We start from the raw sequence: 23,348 nt of genomic DNA, 5'->3' as shown, positions 1-23,348 counted from the left end.
CGTTTTGTGTGATCTTTTGAATGTCTAGTTTGTTGAACCATGTGTCGGTCACCATCAAGCCATTTACCAGAACTTAATCTAGAATGGCCTCTCCTTCTTTATTCCTTTTTTCCCTTCCATGAGGACCCAGGCAGTTAACACATCCTGTTCTTCCTGTCTTGATAAGAGCACTGATGTCCCCAATTAACAACAACTCATGTTACTCTACTTTATCTAGTAGGTCTTGCAACTGCTGCCTCTGTACACTCTTTTCCTCTCTATCACAATCCTGCTTTCTGGTAAAGGCTGAGATTATGAATACTGTCCTATCTTTATGCTGGAGTCTGATTAACCTCATCCTGTCATTAATTCTGATGACAATTTTTAATGTCTTTTGAAGATTACCTTTGTGAAGTTATGAGGTGGTGCCATCTGTGCCAGGGAGAGTAAGGCAGTACATGTGTACACGTCAGCACAGGTAGCTGGAATTTTGTAAAGGATTTTATGTTATTTGACTAGCACACTGATTTGTACAGATGCTTGAATAAAATCTTAGTTATTAAATTGGAATACACATTGCTATTATTGAATTAAGGAGCCCATATAGCACCCAACTCCACAGAAAACACTGCATACAACTTGAAGGTTTTCAGATACTCATACATTTACATACTCTCCTTATCTCCATTGATTCACCTCCCATTATGAAAAAAGAGCCACCTTTCTGCTTTTAACATTAAAACACAAACTTCTCTGCAATCATTTCTCTCCTCTGCCTTAAAACTGCTACCCCTTCTACCTCATGTCACAATTCTCTAAATAAGTCTCCCTTGAGCTCTGAAGGAGCCATCACAAAACTAGCCTCCACTGTACAGAGTTCAGTTCAAGTCAACATCAGCTCTATTATATGCCACACATCCTTTATGACCTTCATTTAACATCACCTCACTAAATTAACTCAATGTCACTTTTTTCCCTCTGGCTGACTTTTCTCATTCAGACTCTTGCTTTCCACTCTTTGAAAAGCTACTGGCAAATCTCCATGTTTTAAATACCACTCTTCCTTACCTCAGCTCTTTTCACTTCAGACCTCTATACCTTGAAATACTGTATGTGCATTTCAGTCACTTATATGTACATTAGCATGTCTTCATCTTACGCATGCTATTACCTATTGTATTATAACCTTATAGATAAGTAATGTAACCTTCTATATCACATACAAAAGATAATGTCATGTTCATCTAAATTGTTCTGAATTGCATTTACTGTGGGGTCAAAACCTTATAGAAGTTGTACAACTATATGTGCTTACTGTGGAAGCTATTACATATGTATCAGTTATATGGCTCAGCTTGAGAATTATGATTCTGCTTAATGCAGATACTTATCAATCACTTGTATTTCTTATGGTGGTAGTGAAATATTTCACTAGCACCAGATGTGTAGCACTGAATTAATTTAACTCACAAGATGTTTTTCATGGAAAACTCACAGTAATGTAGCTGCAACCATTAAAGAATCCTTTAACCAAATGACATCATCACTCATAATGCTTAAATAGTTAGATAACGGATAGGTAAAAGGACTTGCAGATTACATGAGAGCCAGTGGTATATGTTGTACTTCTGACATGTCCGAGCTGTGGCTATTTACATGGGATTCATGAATGAAACCTAATGAGTTGTATCACAGTAGAATGGACATAGGATATGCAGTAATAATCAGCATCTGCCTGTCTGACTTATTTCCATGTCTGATTTGGGTATGTGCAATATTACCCATAGCTTCCTACTGTGCTTGTGCCCATATTAGCCCCATACCCATTTCTGCATTCCTAAAAACTACACCTTAAACTTTTTCCATCATTTTGGTGTCCAATAATCTTGATAAGTTCTTGAAAAAGTATGAAGTATTTGCTTGTGATAATATATTAGCTTGTGATACAATATTATAAAGAGATGTACTTGTCCCACTTCCCAAAACAATTATCAAGGATAAGATGTTCTTATTTGTAGTGGCAGACCAGAAGGGGAGATACTAATGACCTCTGTCCTCTAAGCTTTTATCTTTAGAAAAATAATTTTTTGTAATCAGTTTTTAAAAGAAAGCTTTGCCAGTAATATTGCACAGATAACAGAAATGTTAGAGCAGCAACACAAATCTACCAGTTGTGTTTTGTATAAGTGTGCATTGTGATTGGTTTAGTAGATTTTGTGATGTTGTGATGGCTGTATAACATTCTAAATTAAGTCACTCATTTTTATTCTCAGTTTTGCTCTGTCCTTTTTTCTGTTCTGGTAAGGTTATTTCATCTTGTATGAAATTAGCTGGCCTGTCAGACAATCAGCAGGTGTCATAAGAAAACAGAAAGGAAAGATGTTATCCACATTTTGTAAATCATTCATGAATATCAAAATATGCAGCTTAACTAAAGCAATTTTACGGCATTGTCTGGTAGTGTCTGACATTGTAATAATTAGGCCATGACTAAAAAATTCCATAGTCTGAGAAAGGGTTCTACAGATTGTTCCTAGACTGATGCAACAGCTGGAATGAACTGTAACATAACTATTTATTTGATAAGATGAGTAAGATTAGCAGAAGAGGAGCAGAGTAGTGAAAACAATAGGTGCACTTGGGAACAGATACTTGACCAGTCTATGCCAGGACAGCATGTGTATTCACTTAAGTAAGCATTAATTTGTAAAATGTGCTTCTCTAAAAACTCTACAAAGAGATATTAAATTAGAAAGTTTTTTTATAGGATGAGGCAAGCTTACAGTGCTAAAAAGTTAAGATTCACAAACTGCAGACAGCAGACTAGTTTTAAGTTTGCTTTAGAAAAATAAAAGTTACTAAGCAAAGAATTTATATAAAGATATACTTTTGCACAGACTCAAAAAAAAAACAATACCGAATACAAGGTATAACAGCAGGAATAAAGATTTTGAAGCTTCTCACCGAGAATACATATGTGACTGATTTAGCTAACAGCTTGAAGCTAATTAACAGTTATGTAATACTGTGAGGAAACACACATGCGAAACCGTAAAATTGAAACTGACAGCACTTACAGAAAAAAAGACAATTTGGTATTTTTGTATAAATCCTTCATGAAGCTTGACACAGAACAATACTTCTAGTTTTGGATGTCAGAATTTTAAAATGACTAGAGACCAAAGGATCTCAAACCATGCATCTTGGGAAGAACAAGTTTATACCTTACACATAACAACTAGAGCCCCCTTAACAGATGATACTGCATGCAACTATATTGAATGGATCTGGCTAAATATGGAAAACAAAAGCTTTCTCTAACAAGGATCTGCAGATGAATAGAGGAGTCCCAATTACAATATCAGGAATACAGAATGGATGGTTAGTTAAAAGTAAACTTCAGCAAATGGAAATGAGAAATAAGGCCTAGACTGTACAATAACTTTTGAAAAAGGATAAATCCTAACTTTCTAAATCACTCTGAATGTCTTCGTTTTAGCCCAATTTCTTATGCAGCTATAGATCTGTTGACTGATTCAACAAAACAAGGGGAGGGGTTAGCATAATGGTTAAAGTGTTTTCCTCACAGACACTGAAGTACAAGGTTTGATTCTCATGAAAGGGTAATGACTACTTAAAATGAGCCACAAGAACAGTTAATCCAGTGTTTACCTCTGAACCTGTTTATATGTGATAAGGCAAAAACAGTTTAATTTAAAGTGCGTATATTGCCTTTTTTTTAATTACAAGATGTGCCAACAATGAAGTCAATATTTTATGTTTATAAAATTCAACTAAGGCTTCTAGTTAATAAATGGTTTTGCTTTCATGTTGATTTGTGTTCCAGCTTTATCTCCTATTTCATGTAATTTGACTACTACTACACATTTCAGTGTTCTTTCTTTAAGCATTGTAATACAGTGCACAGCACGTTTTTACTTGGTTTGCTTTATAGATATCATAGATGTCCCTAGTGCACCATAGACTTAAATTTGTACATTTAACAAAGTAAATCTTTGATTTATTTTTCTATACATCTTCAGCATCTTATATGTTATATTATTTTCCGTTAGCTTTAGTAGCAGGTGCATTCTTTCATCATGCACAGTTTAAATCCTTAGGAAGAGAGTGTAACATTTTTACCCATCATTTTTTTTTCCGGAGGCATCTTGAAATCAAATTCTTTGAAGCTTTATAAATAGAGCTCATGACATTTGCATTAAGACCAAGCTTTGCAGAAGGTTCCTTTATGATCATCAAATATAACTAGTGTCAACTGCAATAGACCATTGTAGAATTGCAAATCGAATCATTTGGGTAGCTGTACTGCATAAACTTGGATTTCAACCGAAGTTGGCATTTCCATTCTTTTTCTAATAACAAAGTGGATTTTGAAAAACATATGAAACCAGAAGCTTCAAGTAGCACATTACACTAGATTATACAATATGCATGCTAATAACTTATGCATTTAAAAAATGACTTCCAAACAATGTATGACAGATGATGAAAAAAAAATGCATCCTTAATTAAAATGGTAATACTGAAAGACAAAGGAATCACTCTTAATTTTTCTTTCTGCCTGTTTCTATCTCTGCCTCTCTTGTTTGCAGAGTAACTTACTGCCCAATATTTCCATACATTCATACTTTCCTAACTATCCTATGTGATAAGAAACCTTTACCAAATAGATTTTTATCCTTTGCCACTCATATATACCTGCTACCATCATCTTACAATATTATAGCTTCACACACGGCACTTCTCTGCTTTTTTAACTTCTTAAGAGTGGGTTTGCCCATTTGCTGTTAATCGTTGTAGGCAAAGATGTTAGCAAATTTTATATATTTTTGAATGTAATAATATCACCTGAAAATGTGTTTATTTATGTGTGTATGTGTATTCATTTGTTTTGCTTATGTGTGTGCGGGTGTGTGTTTATGCGCACATGCATGTGGTGTGCATGTATGTATTATATACTTATAGTTTAACTTTTGTTGATGATATAAATAAGGACTAATATAAAATCCATACTTGTTTGCTCTGCAAGGTTTAAAGCAATACAGACACTTCTTTTTCAAGTCACGGGTACTGGTGCCATAGATAAATGTTTTCTGCCTGAGAGCTTTAGTCATAGTAGACTGAAGAGTTAAGGCAGGAAGTGTAAACAAGAGCCTCAGTATCTCTTCTATATGACTCTGCCATGCCAGCAATCCAGTAAAGGCATATGAGAGGTGTGGCCAGCAACGCAGTGAAGGCATATGAGGGGTGTGGCCAGCAATCCAGTAAAGGCATATGAGGAGTGTGGCCAGAAATCCAGTAAAGGCATATGAGGGGTGTGGCCAGGACTTGAATGGAGCAGACTACCCCAAGCAATATACCAAAAGAGATGTACTTATCTAATCCAGTGCTGTGTTATAAATAACCATTATGTATTTCATTATCACATTGCTGGTGCATTATTCATTCTCCAGCAAGAAACAGCTTAATACAGATGTTAGAGCAGACTGTGCATAGGGGGCTGAGGGGAGATGATGCCAGCAGTGACACACAAGGTGTGAAGCTTAGAGTGGCAGAACTATACCAGTAGCCAGACTGGGTAGCTAAAGGATGATTGGCAGAGTGTGCAAGAAGGAGGTTATGGGTATATCATCATAATAATCATGCTCACCTGGTTATGGTATATCATTATAATTGTCATGCTCACTTCTTCTTCTTCTTCTTCTTTCGGCTGCTCCCATTAGGGGTCGACACAGCAGATCACCTGTTTCCATTTCTTCCTGTCCTCTGCATCTTGCTCTGTCACACCAACCGCCTGCATGTCTTCTCTCACCACATCCATAAACCTTATCTTAGGCTTTCCTCTTTTCCTGTTACTTGGCAGCTTCATCCTTAGCATCTTTTTTCACAATATACTCTGCATCCCTCCTCAGCACATGTCCAAACCAACGTAATCTTGCCTCTCTGGCTTTGTCTACAAACCTTCTAACCTGGGCTGACCCTCTAATATACTTATTCCTAATCCTGTCCATCCTCGTCACACCCAGTGTAAATCTTAACATCTTCAACTCTGACATGTCAAGCTCTGACTCCTGCCTTTTTGTCAATGCCACTGTCTCCAACCCATATAACATAGCTGGTCTCACTACCCTCTTATAGACCTTCCCTTTCACTCTTACTGGTAGTCATCTGTCACAAATCACTCCTGACACTCTTCTCCACCGACTCCATCCTGCTTGTACTCACTTCTTCACCTCTCTTCCACACTCACCATTACTCTGAACTGTTGATCCCAAGTACTTAAACTCATTCACCTTCGCCATCTCTACTCCCTGCATCCTCATCATTCCTCTATCCTTCCTCTCATTCACACACATAAATTCTGTCTTAGTCCTGCTGACCTTCATTCTTCTTCTCTCTAGAGCATATTTCTACCTCTCCAGGGTCTCCTCCACCTGTTCCCTACTCTCACTACAGATCACAATGTCATCTGCAAACATCATAGTCCACGGGGACTCCTGTCTGAGCTCGTCTGTCAACCTGTCCATCACCATCGCAAATAAGAAAGGGCTCAGAGCTGATCCTTGATGTAATCCCATCTCCATCTTAAACGCATCTGTCACTCCCACCACAGACCTCACCGCTGCCCACTACCCTCTTACATATCCTGTACCACTCTTACATACTTCTCTGACACTCCCGACTTCCTCATACAATACCACAACTCCTCTCTAGGCACCCTGTCATATGCTTTCTCTAAATCCACAAAGACACAATGCAACTCCTTCTGACCTTCTCTGTACTGCTCCATCAACACTCTCAGAGCAAACATCGCATCTGTAATACTCTTTCCTGGCATGAAACCATACTACTGATCATTAATCATCACCTCCCTTCTTAACCTAGCTTCCACTACTCTTTCCCATAACTTCATGCTGTGACTGATCAGTTTAATCCCTCTGTAGTTACTACAGATCTGCACACCACCCTTATTCTTAAAAATTGGTACCAAAACACCTTTTCTCCATTCCTCAGGCATCCTCTTACTTTCCAAGATTTCATTAAACAATCTAGTTAAAAACTCCACTGCCATTTCACCTAAACACCTCCATGCTTCCAAAGGTATGTCATCGGGACCAACAGCCTTTCTGTTCTTCATCCTCTTCATAGCTATCCTTACTTCCTCTTTGATAATCCACTGCACTTCATGATTCACTATCCACACATCATCCAACCTTCTCTCCCTCTCATTCTCTTCATTCATCAGCCCCTCAAAGTACTCTTTCCATCTACTCAACACACTCTCCTCGCTTGTGAGTACGTTTCCCTCATTCTCCTTTATCACCCTTACCTGCTGCACATCATTACTAGCTCGGTCCCTCTGTCTAGCCAATCGGTACAGGTCCTTTTCTCCCTTGTTAGTGTCCAACCTTTTATACAACTCTTCATATGCCTTATCCTTAGTCTTCACCACCTCTCTCTTTGCCATGCACCTCATCTCCTTATATTCTTGTCTACTTTCTTCATCTCTTTGACAATCCCACTTCTTCTTCACCAACCTCTTTCTCTGTATACTCTCCTGCACTTCTTCATTCCACCACCAGGTCTCCTTGTCCTCCTTCCTCCTTCCAGATTTCACACCAAGCACCTTTCTAGCCATCTCTCTTACTAGCTCTGCTGTAGTTACCCAGCTATTTGGTAACTCTTCACTGCCACCCAGTGCCTGTCTTAACTCTTCCTTGAACATCACCTCACAATTACCCTTTTTCAGTTTCCACCATTTTGATCCTTGGTGCTGCCCTCACACTCATCCTCCTCTTCTTGATCACCAATGTAATCCTAGAAACCACCATCCTATGCTGCCTAACTACACTTTCCCCTGCCATCACTTTACAGTCTCCAGTCTCCTTCAGACTGGCCCTCCTACATAAGATATAATCCACCTGAGTGCATCTTCCTCCACTCTTGTATGTCACCCTGTGCTCCTCCCTCTTGTTAAAATATGTATTCATCACAGCCATGTCCATCTTTTTCACAAAATCCACTACCATCTGACCTTTTGCATTCCTTTGCTTAACACCATACCTACCCATCACTTCCTCATCCCTTCTGTTCCCTTCACCAACATGACCATTGAAATCTGCTCCAATAACCACTCTCTCACCCTTGGGTACAGTCATCACCACTTCATCTAACTCATTCCAAAAATTTTCTTTCTCATCCTTCGCACACCCAACTTGTGGAGCATAAGCACTAACAACATTCATCATTACACCATCAATTTCCAACTTCATAAACATCACTCTATCTCGACACTCTTTCCACCTCCAAAACACTCTTTGTCATGCTCACCTGGTTATGGTATATCATCCTAATAATCACATTCACCTGGGTCACTCACTTTATCTTTGTTAGCTCATAACCCCATCCATATAATCTCTATCCCTTTCTACAGAACAGACTTTACTACCACTCCTCCTAAATTACCTTCCTATCCTAATCCCCATTACATTTCAGTTTCTTTCTCTCCTTCCTACTTTATCAATTTCCTTCAAGTAGTCCCCAGCACTTTTTTACAACAAGATTATATGGCAGTATCTTTGCATCCTTAGCCCCACTATCCCTGACTCATCGACTATACAATGTAGCTCTTCAAAAACAATCTAGCTACCAAATAATGTTTCACAGTCCTTAACTCACTTTTATTTATTTCTAACATTTATACTGTAACCCTCCTTAGCCATGTCTTATAAGTCATATCTAATATCTATATTACACACAAACCCCTTGCATTCCAAATATTTTATACTTGGAATTTGATATCATGCATATTATCTCCAGAGAAGAAACACCTGTTTTGTCTTTGAACAGCATCACTACAAAACAGTTACCTGCTTGCATCTAGATGTCTTGAAAACTATCTGTCTAATGCATCTTTGTAAAAAAACGTATTTTGTCATGAGCATCTTGAATGTATCTGCTGGAGATTTTCTCTCCGGACCTCTGCAAAAAATGTTTTTTTTTAACTGTTTGGACTTTCCTGGTCAACAAAACCAAGTAAATAAAAAAAGGGATCAGTATATAGACACAAAAAAATCCTTAAAAATAGCACAAAAGCTGCCATTGCTAGAATTCACCTAATGTCTACACTTCTGCACATTTCACCTATACTCATTAAGATCAAGAAATCAGATTTAAGCAATCCTGATACTTGTTACAATAATTGCAAAGTTGGCTATGGATACTGCATTTAGATCTCACCAATTCCCAACCATTAGACAACTCTCCTGGTTAGAATTGCCCAACCTCCTCACGTACAACTGACTGTCCATGACCCACCAACTACTCTATCATCCAGACAAAACCCCTGCCCTCCTTAACCTCCCTCAACCATGGAGTGTCAATCGTGTCCTTCATTCTAACAACAAATACCTACTAAATATTACAAATGCTAACAACACTGCATAGCTAAACTTTGCAAGTCCCTCCCTCTAAATATAAAAACAACTACAAATACTGCACAGTTTAAAGAGTTCCTTAAAGCACATTTACACAAAACCCGGATATACCCTTGCTCTAACCCAAACTAACCAAAATAGCCATTAGCCTATTTAGCCTGATGATCTGGTACAGGTGTCTTCAAAACACCTAATACCATCGTAACTGAGTTCCATCATAATCCTGTCTAAGATTATCATTTTACTTTGCACGCAAATTTTTTGTTAAGGATACCCTGCACTGTAACCCATGACCACTGTGAAATGTTGGGACGAAATGTTATGTTGTGATACTTTTGTTTTACTTTTCTGTATCTAAAGAAAGTATTTGCCCTGCTGTATAACAAAAATTGTGCTATCAGTGTAACTTGTAGTTTAGTTTATGTGGAGCTCTTCTCCCCAGGTTTCCACTAAAAAAGGATACTTTGTCCAGTCGGACTTTCCCGGTAAACAAATGTAAAATAAACAAATAAAATAATAAATATAATAAATAAATAAATTAAATAATTATCCTTATTCAAATATTGACTGAAAATGCATGTTTCTTCATATCTCTTATTACTTCTAACTTAAGGGTGGAAGGTTCTGAATTCAAAACAAGCCTTCCCAGTTGACCTTGAGAGGGATATCGACAGATAAAAGCTGAACAAAGTGGAGGACAGCAGCAGAGAATATAATTGGTACCTACTGAGGTAACAGCTGTGAAGGTAAACTGCTTTAGACATTGATTATGGTACACAGTAGCTTCTACATAGTACGTAGATGATGCAATGTGTCTGGGCTAAAACACCAGTCAGTGTAAAAATTGATCTTATTCATTCCAGCACCAGCTTTCCTTAAGCAGCTTATCTATGACTGAGATAGGTATGGAAACATGGTGCATAAGGAATGCTGGTAGTGGAATTCAGAACCATGTGTTGTTTACTATCATGTCATTTGCAAGACAGAAGGCTAACATGTTCTGTCCTTTATTATTTCTGCTATCCCACTCATGTGGATTCAGGAAGACATCATATCCTGCTCTGTCTGTCTCTCTCTCTCTCTGTTCCAATATGAGCATTCAAGTATCCCAATATTAGCACCAACTCGTTTTGTCCTGGTTCATCTAGTAGGTGCTGCAACTGCTGCCTGAATGGATTATTTTCTTTGCCCCATCTTTACACTAAACTTTGATTGCCATCAGGCTAATTCTGATGATATCACTCTTCCTGGCATGAACAGGTATGGGCTAGAAACAGAGATTGCAAAGCCATTCTCAGTGAAAACATCATCCCCTAGTATAAGCTACTGGTGACCAAAATCAGCTATAATCAGTGGTTAGAGAAGGCTGTAACATCAGCACAGAGTATGTTGACAAGAAGAAAGTCGAATGGATCAAAACCACAGGAGTTCAAGGAAATGCTCACCTCTCTAAGAAGATTAAACAGAAATGACAGCTGCTCTAAACATTTATGAAGAGTACAGAGCAGATATGTGGCTGAGACAGGTAAGGAAATTAGGTGCTTAAGGAAAGTTGGTAGTGGAATGCAGATTCTCATGAAGTCTTCTAGTAAGATGAAAGCGCTATAGTCTCTGGAATAAAAACTTAAGCTTAACCGCTGTTCCTGCTAGGGCTGGTGCTTTTTTGCGGTATGGTCTCAGACTTAGAGCTGTTTGCCCAGGTCTGTTTAATTTAAACAGTACAATTGACCCAATATTTGCAGAACAAATAGTGGAGAAGAAGCAGAAGATGACAAAGGAGTCCAACTAGGGATTCCAAGCCTTGGTGAAAGAATATGGCAAGGTCCCAAAAAGCAGATTTGGGAAATTTTGTGATGGTTTGAAGTCCCAAAATCTTTGGTAGAATTAGAGCAAGCCAAATACAAAGATCCAGTGACACAAACAATGTTTCAACTGACAGAGGGGCTCCTATATTAAGACAGTGTGCATTGGAGCTCATCTCAGAACCTTTTTATATTGATGATGGATTACATCAAGAAAGAGGACAGAGAGGACAGATCATGAAAGCTGATGTATACAAAAAATGTGGTACAACAAGCAGATTCTGAATAGGAACTTAAATAAATGATAAGAGAATAGAATGCTGAAATGAACGAACATAGGAAGAAAATGAATAAAAACAAGTCAATTGTCATTGCAACAAATGGGGAAAATCTGAAGAAGGTGGATTCTGAGACAGGAGGGAAAATAGTAGAACAACAAAGTCAATTCAAGTATCTGGGATGGTTGGTTGAGTAGAAGTGTAGTTCAAAAGAAGAGGTCAAAACATGAATTGGAGGAGCACAGCCATCTGGCAAAGACTATCAAGGCAGTGCGTGGAAGAAATGGTAAGGAAGTTGAAAAGTAAAGAGTACAAATCAGTGTGTTGCACAAAATCCACAGCAAAGCTTGCTGGGATGGAGATGGGATACAAGATGTACACTGCTAGACAGATGAAATAATGACATTATCAGAACAGAGGCCAAAGTAGCCCTGGTTCCAGAGAAGATCAATGAGAACACATTATTGTGGTTTGGTCATGTGCAGAAAAGCAGTAGACAATTTTGCGAGTAAGATATGAGACAGACAGTAAGAAGGCACAAAGAGATCTTCAGCACAAACATGAACGGATTGCATGAGAGAGGACCTGAGACAGTTGGCACTATACTAATCGAGGTAATGACAGCTGACATGGCAGCCCAACCCAAGTAGAAAAATAGGAAAAAGGGTATTGATGATGATGATGATTGTGATGATGATGATGATGATAATGCCTTATGTCTGAGTCTATGTCTGTAACTGAGAATGCCATTGTAACCTAATTGTAACTTAATTATCTCTCTTTTTCATGACTTGTCTGCTACTAGAGTCCAACATAAGTTATGGCTGCAACACATCTGTGGACTTGTTCACTTATGTAGTTAACAAATACATGAATGAACAAATAAAAAATTCTAGATTAGTATTGACATCACACACACAGATCTAGTAAAGCATACACAGTGTATTAAATTGTGATGTAAGGCAGTCTGCCAAAATTAACATAATGTGGGATAACTGCTTGTGTATATGTTCAATGGTAAGACATATGTAAAGGTGATATCTAATGTATTGACACCAATAACTTGATATACCTAGATTTATGTCATTCATTGAGGGAAAACTCAACACTGATTACCTTCTCTGTCATTGCATTTTCAGTTTTAATACTGCCAAAATGTTTCTTCGGAGCACTAGTCTTGGCAAGATTTGTCAGACCAAAAAATAATTGCATTTCAAGCTCTCAAAGCATTCTTCCAATGCAACTGCACTCTAACTAATTTGACTCCCCTTCTACAAAATGCCTCTTATATGGTTTCCCAGATGTGTAACTAGTATTATAACACAATGTTCCGGTAAAGCAAACAACAACGTATCCATCAGTTGTCTGTGGTGGATAGGTAGTATAAATGCATGTGTGTATGTGTGTGTGTGTGTGTGTGTGTGTGTGTGTGTGTGTGTGTGTGTGTGTGTGTGTGTGTGTGTGTGTGTGTGCGTGTGTGTGTGTGTGTGTGTGTGTCTCAGCTGATTCCTTTTCCTTGAAATGTTGTAGTATATATAGTGTATAACCAATTAATAACTGCATTTTGATATACAAGTTATTCAGATCTCATTAACTCATATTTAGTTATCAATATTTTACTTGCTTCTTGTGTTGTTCATTTTTTGTGCTTGGACATTGCAGTGGTGCAGTGGTTTGCATTGTCACCATACAGCAAGAGGTTCTCCACTTTGATTCTCTGCTGGGACGCCTTCTGTGCAGACACTGCATGTCCTCCCTGTGTTCATGTGGGTTTCCTCTGGGTGTTCCGGTTTCCTCCCACATTACAAAGACATTTGCCTGTAGGGCTACTCCCTGGGCCTCCACTGAAAATTAGCTCATTCCAAGTCAGACTTTCCCGGTAAACAAATGTTAAAAAATAAATGATATGCAACTGAAAGCTGTACATCAATTTAAACTTCTCATGTTCGGATATAGTGTTCATTTGTTTCCCATTTTACTCTCTCAGAAAAGATATAGTTGATTGAGTAACAGTGAAATGTTTCTTACCTGTCACCTTCAGTCTGTCAGAACCAATTGTAATTTCATCTTCATCTGCAGCAAATAGCACCTTCCCACTTTCACTCGATCTCACCTCGAATCTTTTACACTGTGCTTCAACAGCTTGTGATCCTGTGTTTAATAAGAAAACAAACATGAAAACATCCATAAATAACCAGATGGAATACTACAACTAATAATGAATCCTGCTTTAACAAAGACAAAATAAAACACATTAAAAGATGTATATGCATCACACACTTTTTTTACAGGCAATGGTCAATGCACACAAAATTCTACAATCAAAGAGCGCTTACATGGTAAAAATGTGCTGTTTATGTGACTCTTTGTGAATCTTATACCGGATTGCTGCTAGTGCCTGCTGCCAATGGGCAAAACTATCTGAAATGCTGGCTTCATAAAAAAGAAGCTATAAAACAAAAGACATCTAACATGGCTACACCAAATAAGGGATGGTTGCCATATATATAACACTGTGTTATTATAGGTTCATAGGTATGTACTAGGCTAACAACCACAAAGGCCTTTCTAAGCATTGCCATGCAAATCAAACAACAAGTTCTAGTACTCCTGATATGTATAAGCAGGGACTGGAGATATGGAACATTTACAAGCAAGGGTCTGGGAGATGAACTATTTATAGGCTGCCTGTGTCCATTACAGGCACGGGTGCTAAACCAGGAATTAATTTCCTGCTCTTTGCCAATTGTCCAAGTTATGCTTGAATAGGGCTAGGTAGGAATTGTGCGCTTAGCATGGATGGGTAGTCTGCTCCAGAGAAGGGTTTAGTCTCCGGGACACATTTCTGTCTTTCCAGCAGGTACTATTTATATCATAGGCAAGGCTTAAGACCTTAGAATAGGTAATTATGGTGCTGTTTATTTTGCGGATATGCAGGATGTCCATCAGGTTGGGGTCTGACAATGCCTTGTATGCCAGGCATAGATCTTCCCTCAAGAGCATGAAGAAGACAGAATACAGAAGTAGAACCCTGAGGTGATCTGCATAAGACATGTTACTTATGCCATGTATTCCTTTAATGAGGAGCCTCTGTGGATGTTCCAGTTATTGGATGTGCCTGGTGGGTTTATATGACTGTACTCAATTATAGGTCTGATGAATGCTGAATACAGTGAATCAATGTCTTCCTTGAACTTAGATGACATTCCTTTGTTTATAAGATACACAACACAAAATTATTTCTTCACTACTCTAGACATCTGATGGTCAAAGGCGAGATTACTACCTGTATGTCCCCAAGTCCCCAACTACTGGGTCAGCTCTTAGGAGTATGTTTTCAATATGATTGTTACCAGGGGTGGATGACTTCCCAAAGGATATTCTTATGCATTTCTTGGCATGTAGTTTTAGTCCATGGCTCTGATACAAGTTATTTGTCTGTAGCCGGGCCTTCCTGGAGAACGTTTGTGTCAGTGGTGGATTTTATGACAGCTTCTAATGTCAAATCATCTGTAAATTTAGTCATTCAGAGGTCTCTGACATTAGCCCTGACTTCAGAGGGTAAGTGCCAAAAATAAGTGGTCCCAGAACCAATCCCTGTGGGACACCACTTATGACTGGCCTCTTAGTAGAGGTGGACTGCCCAATTCCTACTTCTGGGTCCTGTTTGTGAACCAGCTGGCTATCCACAGGGTGACATGAGTTTGTACCTAACCTCTTGGGTTTGTCTACAATGTCTGAGCAGGACATTGTGTCAAATACCTTGGCTAGGTGAAGGTAGGCAGTGTGAACCATTTTACCCTCATCCATTGCTTTGGTGACCTTCTCAAAGAAGTCCACCAGCTTGACTAGGCATGACCTCTCCTTGACAAAACCAAATTTGGTTGGGTCCAATGTCTGGAGGCTTCTTCTCTTATTATTGATCATTTCCATGATAATTCTTTCCATGGCTTTGTATATGAGACAATTGTGACTTATGGGTCTGTAGTTAATAGGGTCTGTAGATAGTCCACATTTGTGCAGAGGGTGACAGTTACTGTTCTCCATTCATGAGGCACAAAGCCTGTTTAGTGTTTATAGGTAAACAGCAATTCCAGAGGGCCTGATAGATCATATTTTACTCTGTTTAGAAGGCATCCTTGAATGTTTTCTGGATCCATTGACTTAGCCAGCTTTAAAGAGAGCACTGAATACCTGTTCTCTAGTGATAGAAGGTGGGGTTATATTGGCTGATTTGAGCATAGAGAACCTCAAGTGCATTGTCCTGTTTGACCAGTCTTGAGGTACATTTATTTTTGATGTAAATCGAGACACCTCTGCCTTTAGTACCTGTCTGTGCAGTAGCTGGTCTGAATGTTTGAAAGACATTATAAACTTGCACTGCTGGCATGCTCTTCATGCCTGCACATATGTCAACATTCTCTATGGTAAAGAGAGTTTCCAGTGAATGGAGTTAGACACCTAGCATTGAGCAGTAATACCTTTAGATTTTTTTGGTTTTGATTTGCTATGTTGAAAGTACTTTCATTTTGGCATTGCCTCAAAAAGACACTATGGGGGAAGACAATGTTTTAGCTAATATTCAAAAGCCTAGAGGGGAGAGGTGCAGACCATCCCTGGCAAAAGCAGTGTGGCCTGTTTACCATCCCATGCTGACAAATATTGCACCCCCTTAGATTGACACCAGAAACTAAGCCAATTATTAAAGTAATTTTTCTTCTGTTTGTATTGTGGCATCATCCTTGGAGAAACGAAAATGCTGCTCAGTGTTAGGCTCATACCAGTGTATGACATATATTCTGAGAGCTCCACGATAGCTCTTTTCATATAGTTTAGGGAAGTATGTCTCATGCCATTTATACCCATATGGATTACGACTGAGTCATACTGGTACTTATGGTCAATGACCTGAGTGTGTGTAATGTGGTGGATCCTGGCCCTGATAAGCAACTAATCATGAATTTCTCTTTACTCAGCCTGGAGAGAGGGACATTGGTGTGTCTCACATTGGCGTATCCAATGAGCAGAATGTTGTATTGTGTAGTGGATTGCCTTATGGGCTTAGAAGTAAAAGCTCCATGAGACGCAGCTGTATATGTTGATGTAGCTGTTGTTTTGAAAGAGTGCATTCTGGGCTGCTGAGAGTATGTCTTATGTGTACTTCATTTAGGCAGTTTTGGGGGTTTAGGAAGGTTACATTTAAGTGCCTCAGCAAGTGTGCATCTATGTGTCTGCTTTAAACTGTGTGTGATGGGAGCAGTGTGTGTACATCTGACAACCTGATTGACATGAGGTATGCTTTAAAGTGAAAGGTTTCCCTCCAGTGGCATTCTAGAATTCCATCTCTCATATACCATTGAGAATTAACTGGTTGTCAGTAGATATGAGGCAATTTCTACATTGCTTCAGGATGCCCATATCCTCTAAGCTGGTAACAGAGATAGTGGGGAAGTTCAGATCCATGGCAACAGGTCCTTTTTGTTGATTAGATGGCTGTAATGAGGATATAAAGTAATGTCAGGAGTACCTGTTTTGCAACTCTGAGGGCAGCGTTACTCACTGCAAACTAGTTGCCCTGTCTGCAAAGAGATATTGATGAAATTTCAAGGGTGCTTTTACAGGAAAAATGACAACTCCTGGTGCCTGCATCTATACAAGTCACTGCCGAACACTTGAGTGTAAACAAATAAGTTGACCCTGATGGTTTATGGATGATGCATTTTAATAGTCTGAAGTTTGGTTAGACAGCAGCTAATCAAACAGTACTTAATGAAAAGAAGGAATTAAGTTTGTTGAAAATGATGAAAAGGAGATTTTGTCTGACTGGCTACTGCCTGGCTTCTACTAATTCCAGTCTCACCACAGCTTCACGCTGTTGGGACACAATGCTCCTTTGCCTCTTCTCTCACCAGAAACACTACAAAAGTACCAGTCCGAAGATAAGAAGAAGGCTACAGGCTCTTTGGTGAAAAGCAGTCTTGTCCCAGAGGATGCAGTGGTGTATAGACTTGTAGCCTGATCCTGGCAGATTCCATGAATAGCAACCAGAACAGTCAGGAAGGTCCAGCACAGACAGCATTCACTGCTCAATCAAAAACACCATCAGCAAAACAGAAGCAAAATTTCCAAGCTGGCACCTAGGAAGCAGTTACCAGGCTTTCTGTTGATTAGCCCTCTCTAGGAAATAATGTCCCTATGCTCTTTGTCTCACAAGGGACAAAGCAGAAGCACTAATCCCAAGATGACTACTGAGAGGCAGAATATGGGCTATCCAATAAATGGTGGCCTTGGACTAGGTGTTGCATATTTTAAAGGTAAGATGAAAAAATGGGTTAACATCCAAAAGTTGAAGTGTGCACTAAGGAGTTAGATATAAAAGAGGGGTTAACTCAAGCTTTACAATCTTAAGGGAGAGACACTAATTTTAAAAGAGCAAGATAGATTGAAAGGGGTGGGTACTTTGTATTCTGGATTTATGGAATGCATTGGAATGGCTAATAAATTTAAATATATGAAGTGGAGTGATTTCACAAAATTATGATTTTGTGCTTACTCACAATAGGCAAAGAAAGAGGAGATGGAAGGAAATATATGGTAAAATTAAAATAATAAGCAGGCAGCTAGAAAGACAGCTGAATTTTAAATACAACAACAGGGTGAAAGAAAATTTAGTTTCTGTGTGACTCTCAAAAGACACAGCTGTGGTTGCTTTCCTTGTTTAAATACAGTATTGAAATCAGAACACATGTAAAACATAGTGTAAAGAAAATATGCCACAATATATAAAATAGATGAAAACAATGAAACAATATACATTACAAGAAAGCAAAAACAAACTGAATTTCCTCAGCAATCTATGACAGATCTGAGTAAGCTTTTCCAGTAAAGATCTAAATTACTATGGAGATGTTAGGGATTGATCACAGGACCTCATGCATGCAAAGCATGAGCATTACCACTGAGGTGCATCATGATTCTTCAACAGCAGTGCCATTCTTTACATTTCACTAGTTGCCATGTTGTGATGTGTAGACTAGCAGACTAAAGGCTTTTAACATGCCTAGGCTTAAGTGACAGTTCACTTGGTTCATGAAAGCTGCAACTATTGTTTATGCCATTTCATGCTCACACAGAAACAGTGCATTAGTTCTCAGGAAATGACAGTCTTGAGTAGTCTTATATCACTCAGGGTCATTAGACCACTGGTCAGCTGGGCTCTGCTTTAAATCAACATTTCTTAATGTTTCAGGTTTACTTCAGGACTTTACAAAGTGGGTGTAACACTCACTGACTTATATTAATTGACCACAATCTGGCATGGCAATTAGTCAAGCATTTACAACCTTCACTCTGACCACAATCAAGATACCATTTCAGCTTACAATACTCTCATGAGACCTCAGGGCAGATTCACTGCAATTTGCTAAGGCTAAAAATATCTTTGGCGCTTTCAGCAAATGATAACTTGCAAACCCCTATGTCACCAGCTAGATTGCCAACTGGCTCACAGATAAACTGTAGGATATTAAAACATAGGAAGCTACCTCCACAAAGAGACCAGTGACAGGTGGTGTCTTTCAAGGTTCAGTGCTGGGATCTCTAGTGTTTGGCATCTAATTTTCTGAAGTAAAAGCCAATACCAAAGGATTCTTGCTGACTAAATTTGTAAATGACTGCAAGCTAGGAGCAGTCATTAAATCCTCCAATAAACTGTTCATTCTGCAGGAAGCTTTATCACATGCAACTAACTGGTGCCAAAATCATGGACTGAAACTAAATACTAAAATATGCATTATTGTATCCATTGGGAAGTCATACTCCAGGGGAAACATTGCATTGAAAATATGTCCCCGAGAGATAACCCAGCAGTTTGGGATATGAGAACTTGTGCATAACTTTTGACCAACATGTTTCCACTGATGTAAGATAGTCTTTCTTTATCACAGCTTATAAACAATGAAATTGTGTCTAGATCTACAGATGTCATTGGCCTCTTTCCTTAGCCATCATTAAGCTATTCATTGAGTATAACGCCACCTTTAGCATGTATCTCTCCAGACAAATGCAACAATTGAAATGTTTGTCTGGCATAGAAGGCATCCTGCAACCCAATACCTATGGATCTACTGTAGGACAGCAAGTCAAATGGCATCATAAATACTCGATCTAGGCATGTAAACCTCTTCTGCAACATCAGTAGAACAGTTAGGAGGGACAGGTATATCTAGTAGAAGATACCACTTGTCTGGAACAGACTCCTTAGTCACATAAAGTAAAGCTCCACAACATGGACCGATGGATGGATATTGGATCATTTTCCCCAGGACTGTCCCCTGTATTACTAGTAGGCAGAGATTTCTCATAAATCTTTATCACACTCATGAGTCACCTCAAATGATCTATGGTGTGATCCCAGTTATTCTCACTAGGGGTAATGTGTTATTATTGACCACAGTGTAAGTAAAGTCAGTCTAGCACCACACATGATAGGTTAATTCAAGTGCCAAAAGGAAACCCTTTGGGTTCTGAAGGATCGCTTTCAGGGTCCCCAACTGCATAGCATTAAATTGCTTAGAACTACCCTATCAACTAACATATATACAGCTTATACCTATGAAATTAACCAGCATCCTCCTATTTGTCCAGCACTAAATAATATTCTACACAACTATGATCCCAGTTGGTCACTACCATCTAATGACCAACACCTCCTGTCTGTCCACAAACCTAGCAAACCTACTAGGCATTGTCTATACCCATATTATGATGCTAAGGCCTGGAGCTCCCTGTCTATATCTATCAGGTCAATACCTTCCCCTCCATCCTTCAAAATGATTCTGAAAGACTTCCTAGCCAATAGCTGGTTCTGTTCTTACTCAACACTAGGATAAATTATATCCTAAAATGTGAATAAGTACCTGTTCATACCTTATACCTCCTTACTGTCCCTTTTTCACTCACTTCCTTACTTCTATGAGTTTTTCTTTCTGACTTTCTTGGCAACCATTTGAAATTTCAGGACCGAGTAGACCAAGTCCTGAAAACTGGGGACTAAATGGCTGAAAGAAGGGACTTACATACACTAAGTCTGAGATGACTTTTCTCAGAATATTACCTTTTCTCTAAGACATGGCGATCTCAAAGTTGGTATATATAAGTTTAGCGGTTGGTGAAGGAGAGGTTTGCCTTCCCTGCAAAAACAGGTTTTAAGGAGAAGAGTGATTTTCAAGATTCACTCTTTTCAGGTTTTTGGTCTTTTATTTATTTATTTTTTCGGCATTTCAAGTGCCAATATTTCAACAGGGGGTGGCTTTTTCTCTAAATATACCCCAAGTTTGCTTTTCTCTCACTTCATATTGCAATTCCTGTTTGTGTTATACTAAGATACCTTTAATTTCTCTATAATCTGGCTAAAATGTTTCTAAATATTAAATCAGTGTCATAAAATTTGTATTTATTCTTAATCAACATTTTCATATTATGTCTAATTTGATATCATTATTTAAACTATAGATATTTTTGTATTAGTGCTGAAAATTATAAAATGATGGTTCTTAAAATGCTTTGTAATTCTTTGGAGCTTTTCTCCCCAGTCTTTCTGTAAAAATTGTCTCCCAGCCTGACTCTCCCGGTAATCAAATGGCAATCAATCAATAAATAAACAGGCTATGTGTAAAATTGTACGTATCTATGCACTGTTATTGTGCTCAACTAGACCAAGAAATAACGTAATCTGTATTTTATTTATAGTCACTTTGTTTATTATTCTGAAAAAAAAAAGAAAAGTAATCTTTTTCAACTCTTACACCTGAGTATATATTAAAAAAAAAAAACTATTACATTGTCTATTGAATGATCAGCCTTCATTCCATCCACATTTTTCCAATTATTTTAGTGTATGAGACTCATGTACTTGACTTGGGCTTTCAGAATACTCTCTCTACAATAAGTTTTTGCAGTTCCACACCCTCGGTTTCTAAATAAAAACACTTTACGGTAACATTAAGCATATGCCCAAATTTCATGAGTGCCATCTATAAAAGGAGTGACACTAGCAGGTTTTTTAGATCAATGCTAAGTAGGTAAGTCAACGAAATAAGGAAATCTGTCCTTGTTGATCTGAACAATGGCCTCCTTATCTCATGTAAACTCCTCCCATTTCTTCAGCTACAGATTAGTCATCCATTACCTTATACGTCTTTAATTTGTCTCATCTAATTCTGTTTTACTTGCAGATCACAAGGATCAACCAGTTTTAAGTGATAGTAAGATGCAAAGCAAAATATTTCAAAACACATGCAATCCATCAAGCTCACAAAATAGACATTTTCTTAAAAAAATGGATAAGTAAAAAAAACATTTTGTTACAAAAACTCTGTATTCAAGTGATTTCTGACTTTACCCTTTTGTAAAGACTGAGAGATATCAAACAAAAGTATGAGGTTCTACTTTTTTCACTTTTGCAGCACAGAGACTTCAAATAAATCTAAAACAGACCTTCAGATGTACTGACAATGTGCTTTTTCAGTACTAACATACTCAAAATTCAATCATTTTTTTTCATGGTTTGGACTCAGAAACACTGAGGTAGGTTTCATGGCCATTTTCCTGTTTATCCTGTTTGTATGATGAGGCCTGATGCTCATTAATCATCCATAGTGAGGGAAATCAGCATAAGGAGATGAGCTTATTAATTATCCTATACATGGCTAAAGCAGGCTCTGCAGGAACAGTAATGTAGTAATAAGATGGTGGCCACAGAGAATCACAGTCAGTGGCGGTCTATGCAATCTCTAGTGCACAGTGGTGGCAAGAAGGAGAAATGACTTGTAAACATTAAAGGGCCCTAATGCAGACATGTTCATCTACTTTTTTCACCAAATTAAAGGATAGAAATTGGAATATCGGAAATGTGAGTATAGGAAAGTGATGGTAAGATGGAAGTAAACAGAAGGTAGAACGTAAGGTGAAATTCTAAGGCATAAGAAGGATGGATATGGGGAAGGTAGAGTAAGATCTTTTTGTGGGTCAGCTGCTCATTTTATGTGTGTATATATATATATATATATATATATATATATATATATATATATATATATATATATATATATATATATATATATATATATATCTATTCTTATAAAGAGAAGCTAAATTTGGTAAAGATAGAAAGGGAAGTCAGATGAAGATAAGAGGAGTATAGGTAGCAGGGGTATACAAACATAGGTGACAGATAATTCTGATGGGGATGTTGATACAATGTGGGAAAGGGAGCACAATGTAATAAGAGACATCAGATGAACAGCGGGAAGAGAATGTTGATGACGATGACTGGATGACAAACAGGGTGTGCATAGACAGAAAACTGGGAGGAACTTCAGGAAAGGGGTTTAGTTTGGGGTTGGGCTGCTGCCATTCCTCCCAGAATGACCCATTGGAAGCTAACTCATCACCCTGGGCTTGCTAACTACTAGGCCCTGACTCAGATGGTTGAGACAGTGCTGGGAATGGAAATGACTCAATGAGTCAAAAGATGAGGGTTTTCCCTTAGCTGATGCAGGCATCTAGCCTTCTGTTATAAAACACTTCCACAAGAGCTTTCTGCTGTTGCTCATGGGCCTTAATGCTGTTGTTGACCAAGACCCTGTTTATACAGTGCTTCTCCATAGGGCCACCAATATCACTCATGCTTTTGAATAATGGGCTGTCCACCTGACACAAGAAGGAGGCGCTTCTAGCCTCTCTTGGAAGATGTGACACCTGCGCAAGGTCATGCAGTGAGGTGAGGAATATCAACTAGCCAACAAAAATATCTACCACAGATGCCAAAA

General features: G+C 38.4%; 1 protein-coding gene across 1 annotated transcript in view; it reads right to left on the bottom strand.

The window, feature by feature from the left end:
* SGCZ (sarcoglycan zeta) overlaps positions 1 to 23,348 on the bottom strand; it is a 3,417,736-nt gene that overhangs the window by 642,468 nt on the left and 2,751,920 nt on the right. The window contains exon 7 of the mRNA XM_044062501.1: positions 13,546 to 13,668. Within this exon, the coding sequence (XP_043918436.1) occupies positions 13,546 to 13,668 (123 nt within the window). The remainder of the gene's footprint in view (positions 1 to 13,545; positions 13,669 to 23,348) is intronic.

This window comes from Protopterus annectens, chromosome 2.part1 (genome assembly GCF_019279795.1).
Source record: "Protopterus annectens isolate FY-2018-M chromosome 2.part1, PAN1.0, whole genome shotgun sequence".
In the NCBI taxonomy this organism is placed as follows: Eukaryota; Metazoa; Chordata; order Ceratodontiformes; family Protopteridae; genus Protopterus; species Protopterus annectens.
The sequence above is the reverse complement of the archived record's forward strand: the minus strand, read 5'-3'. Positions and strand labels throughout refer to the sequence as shown.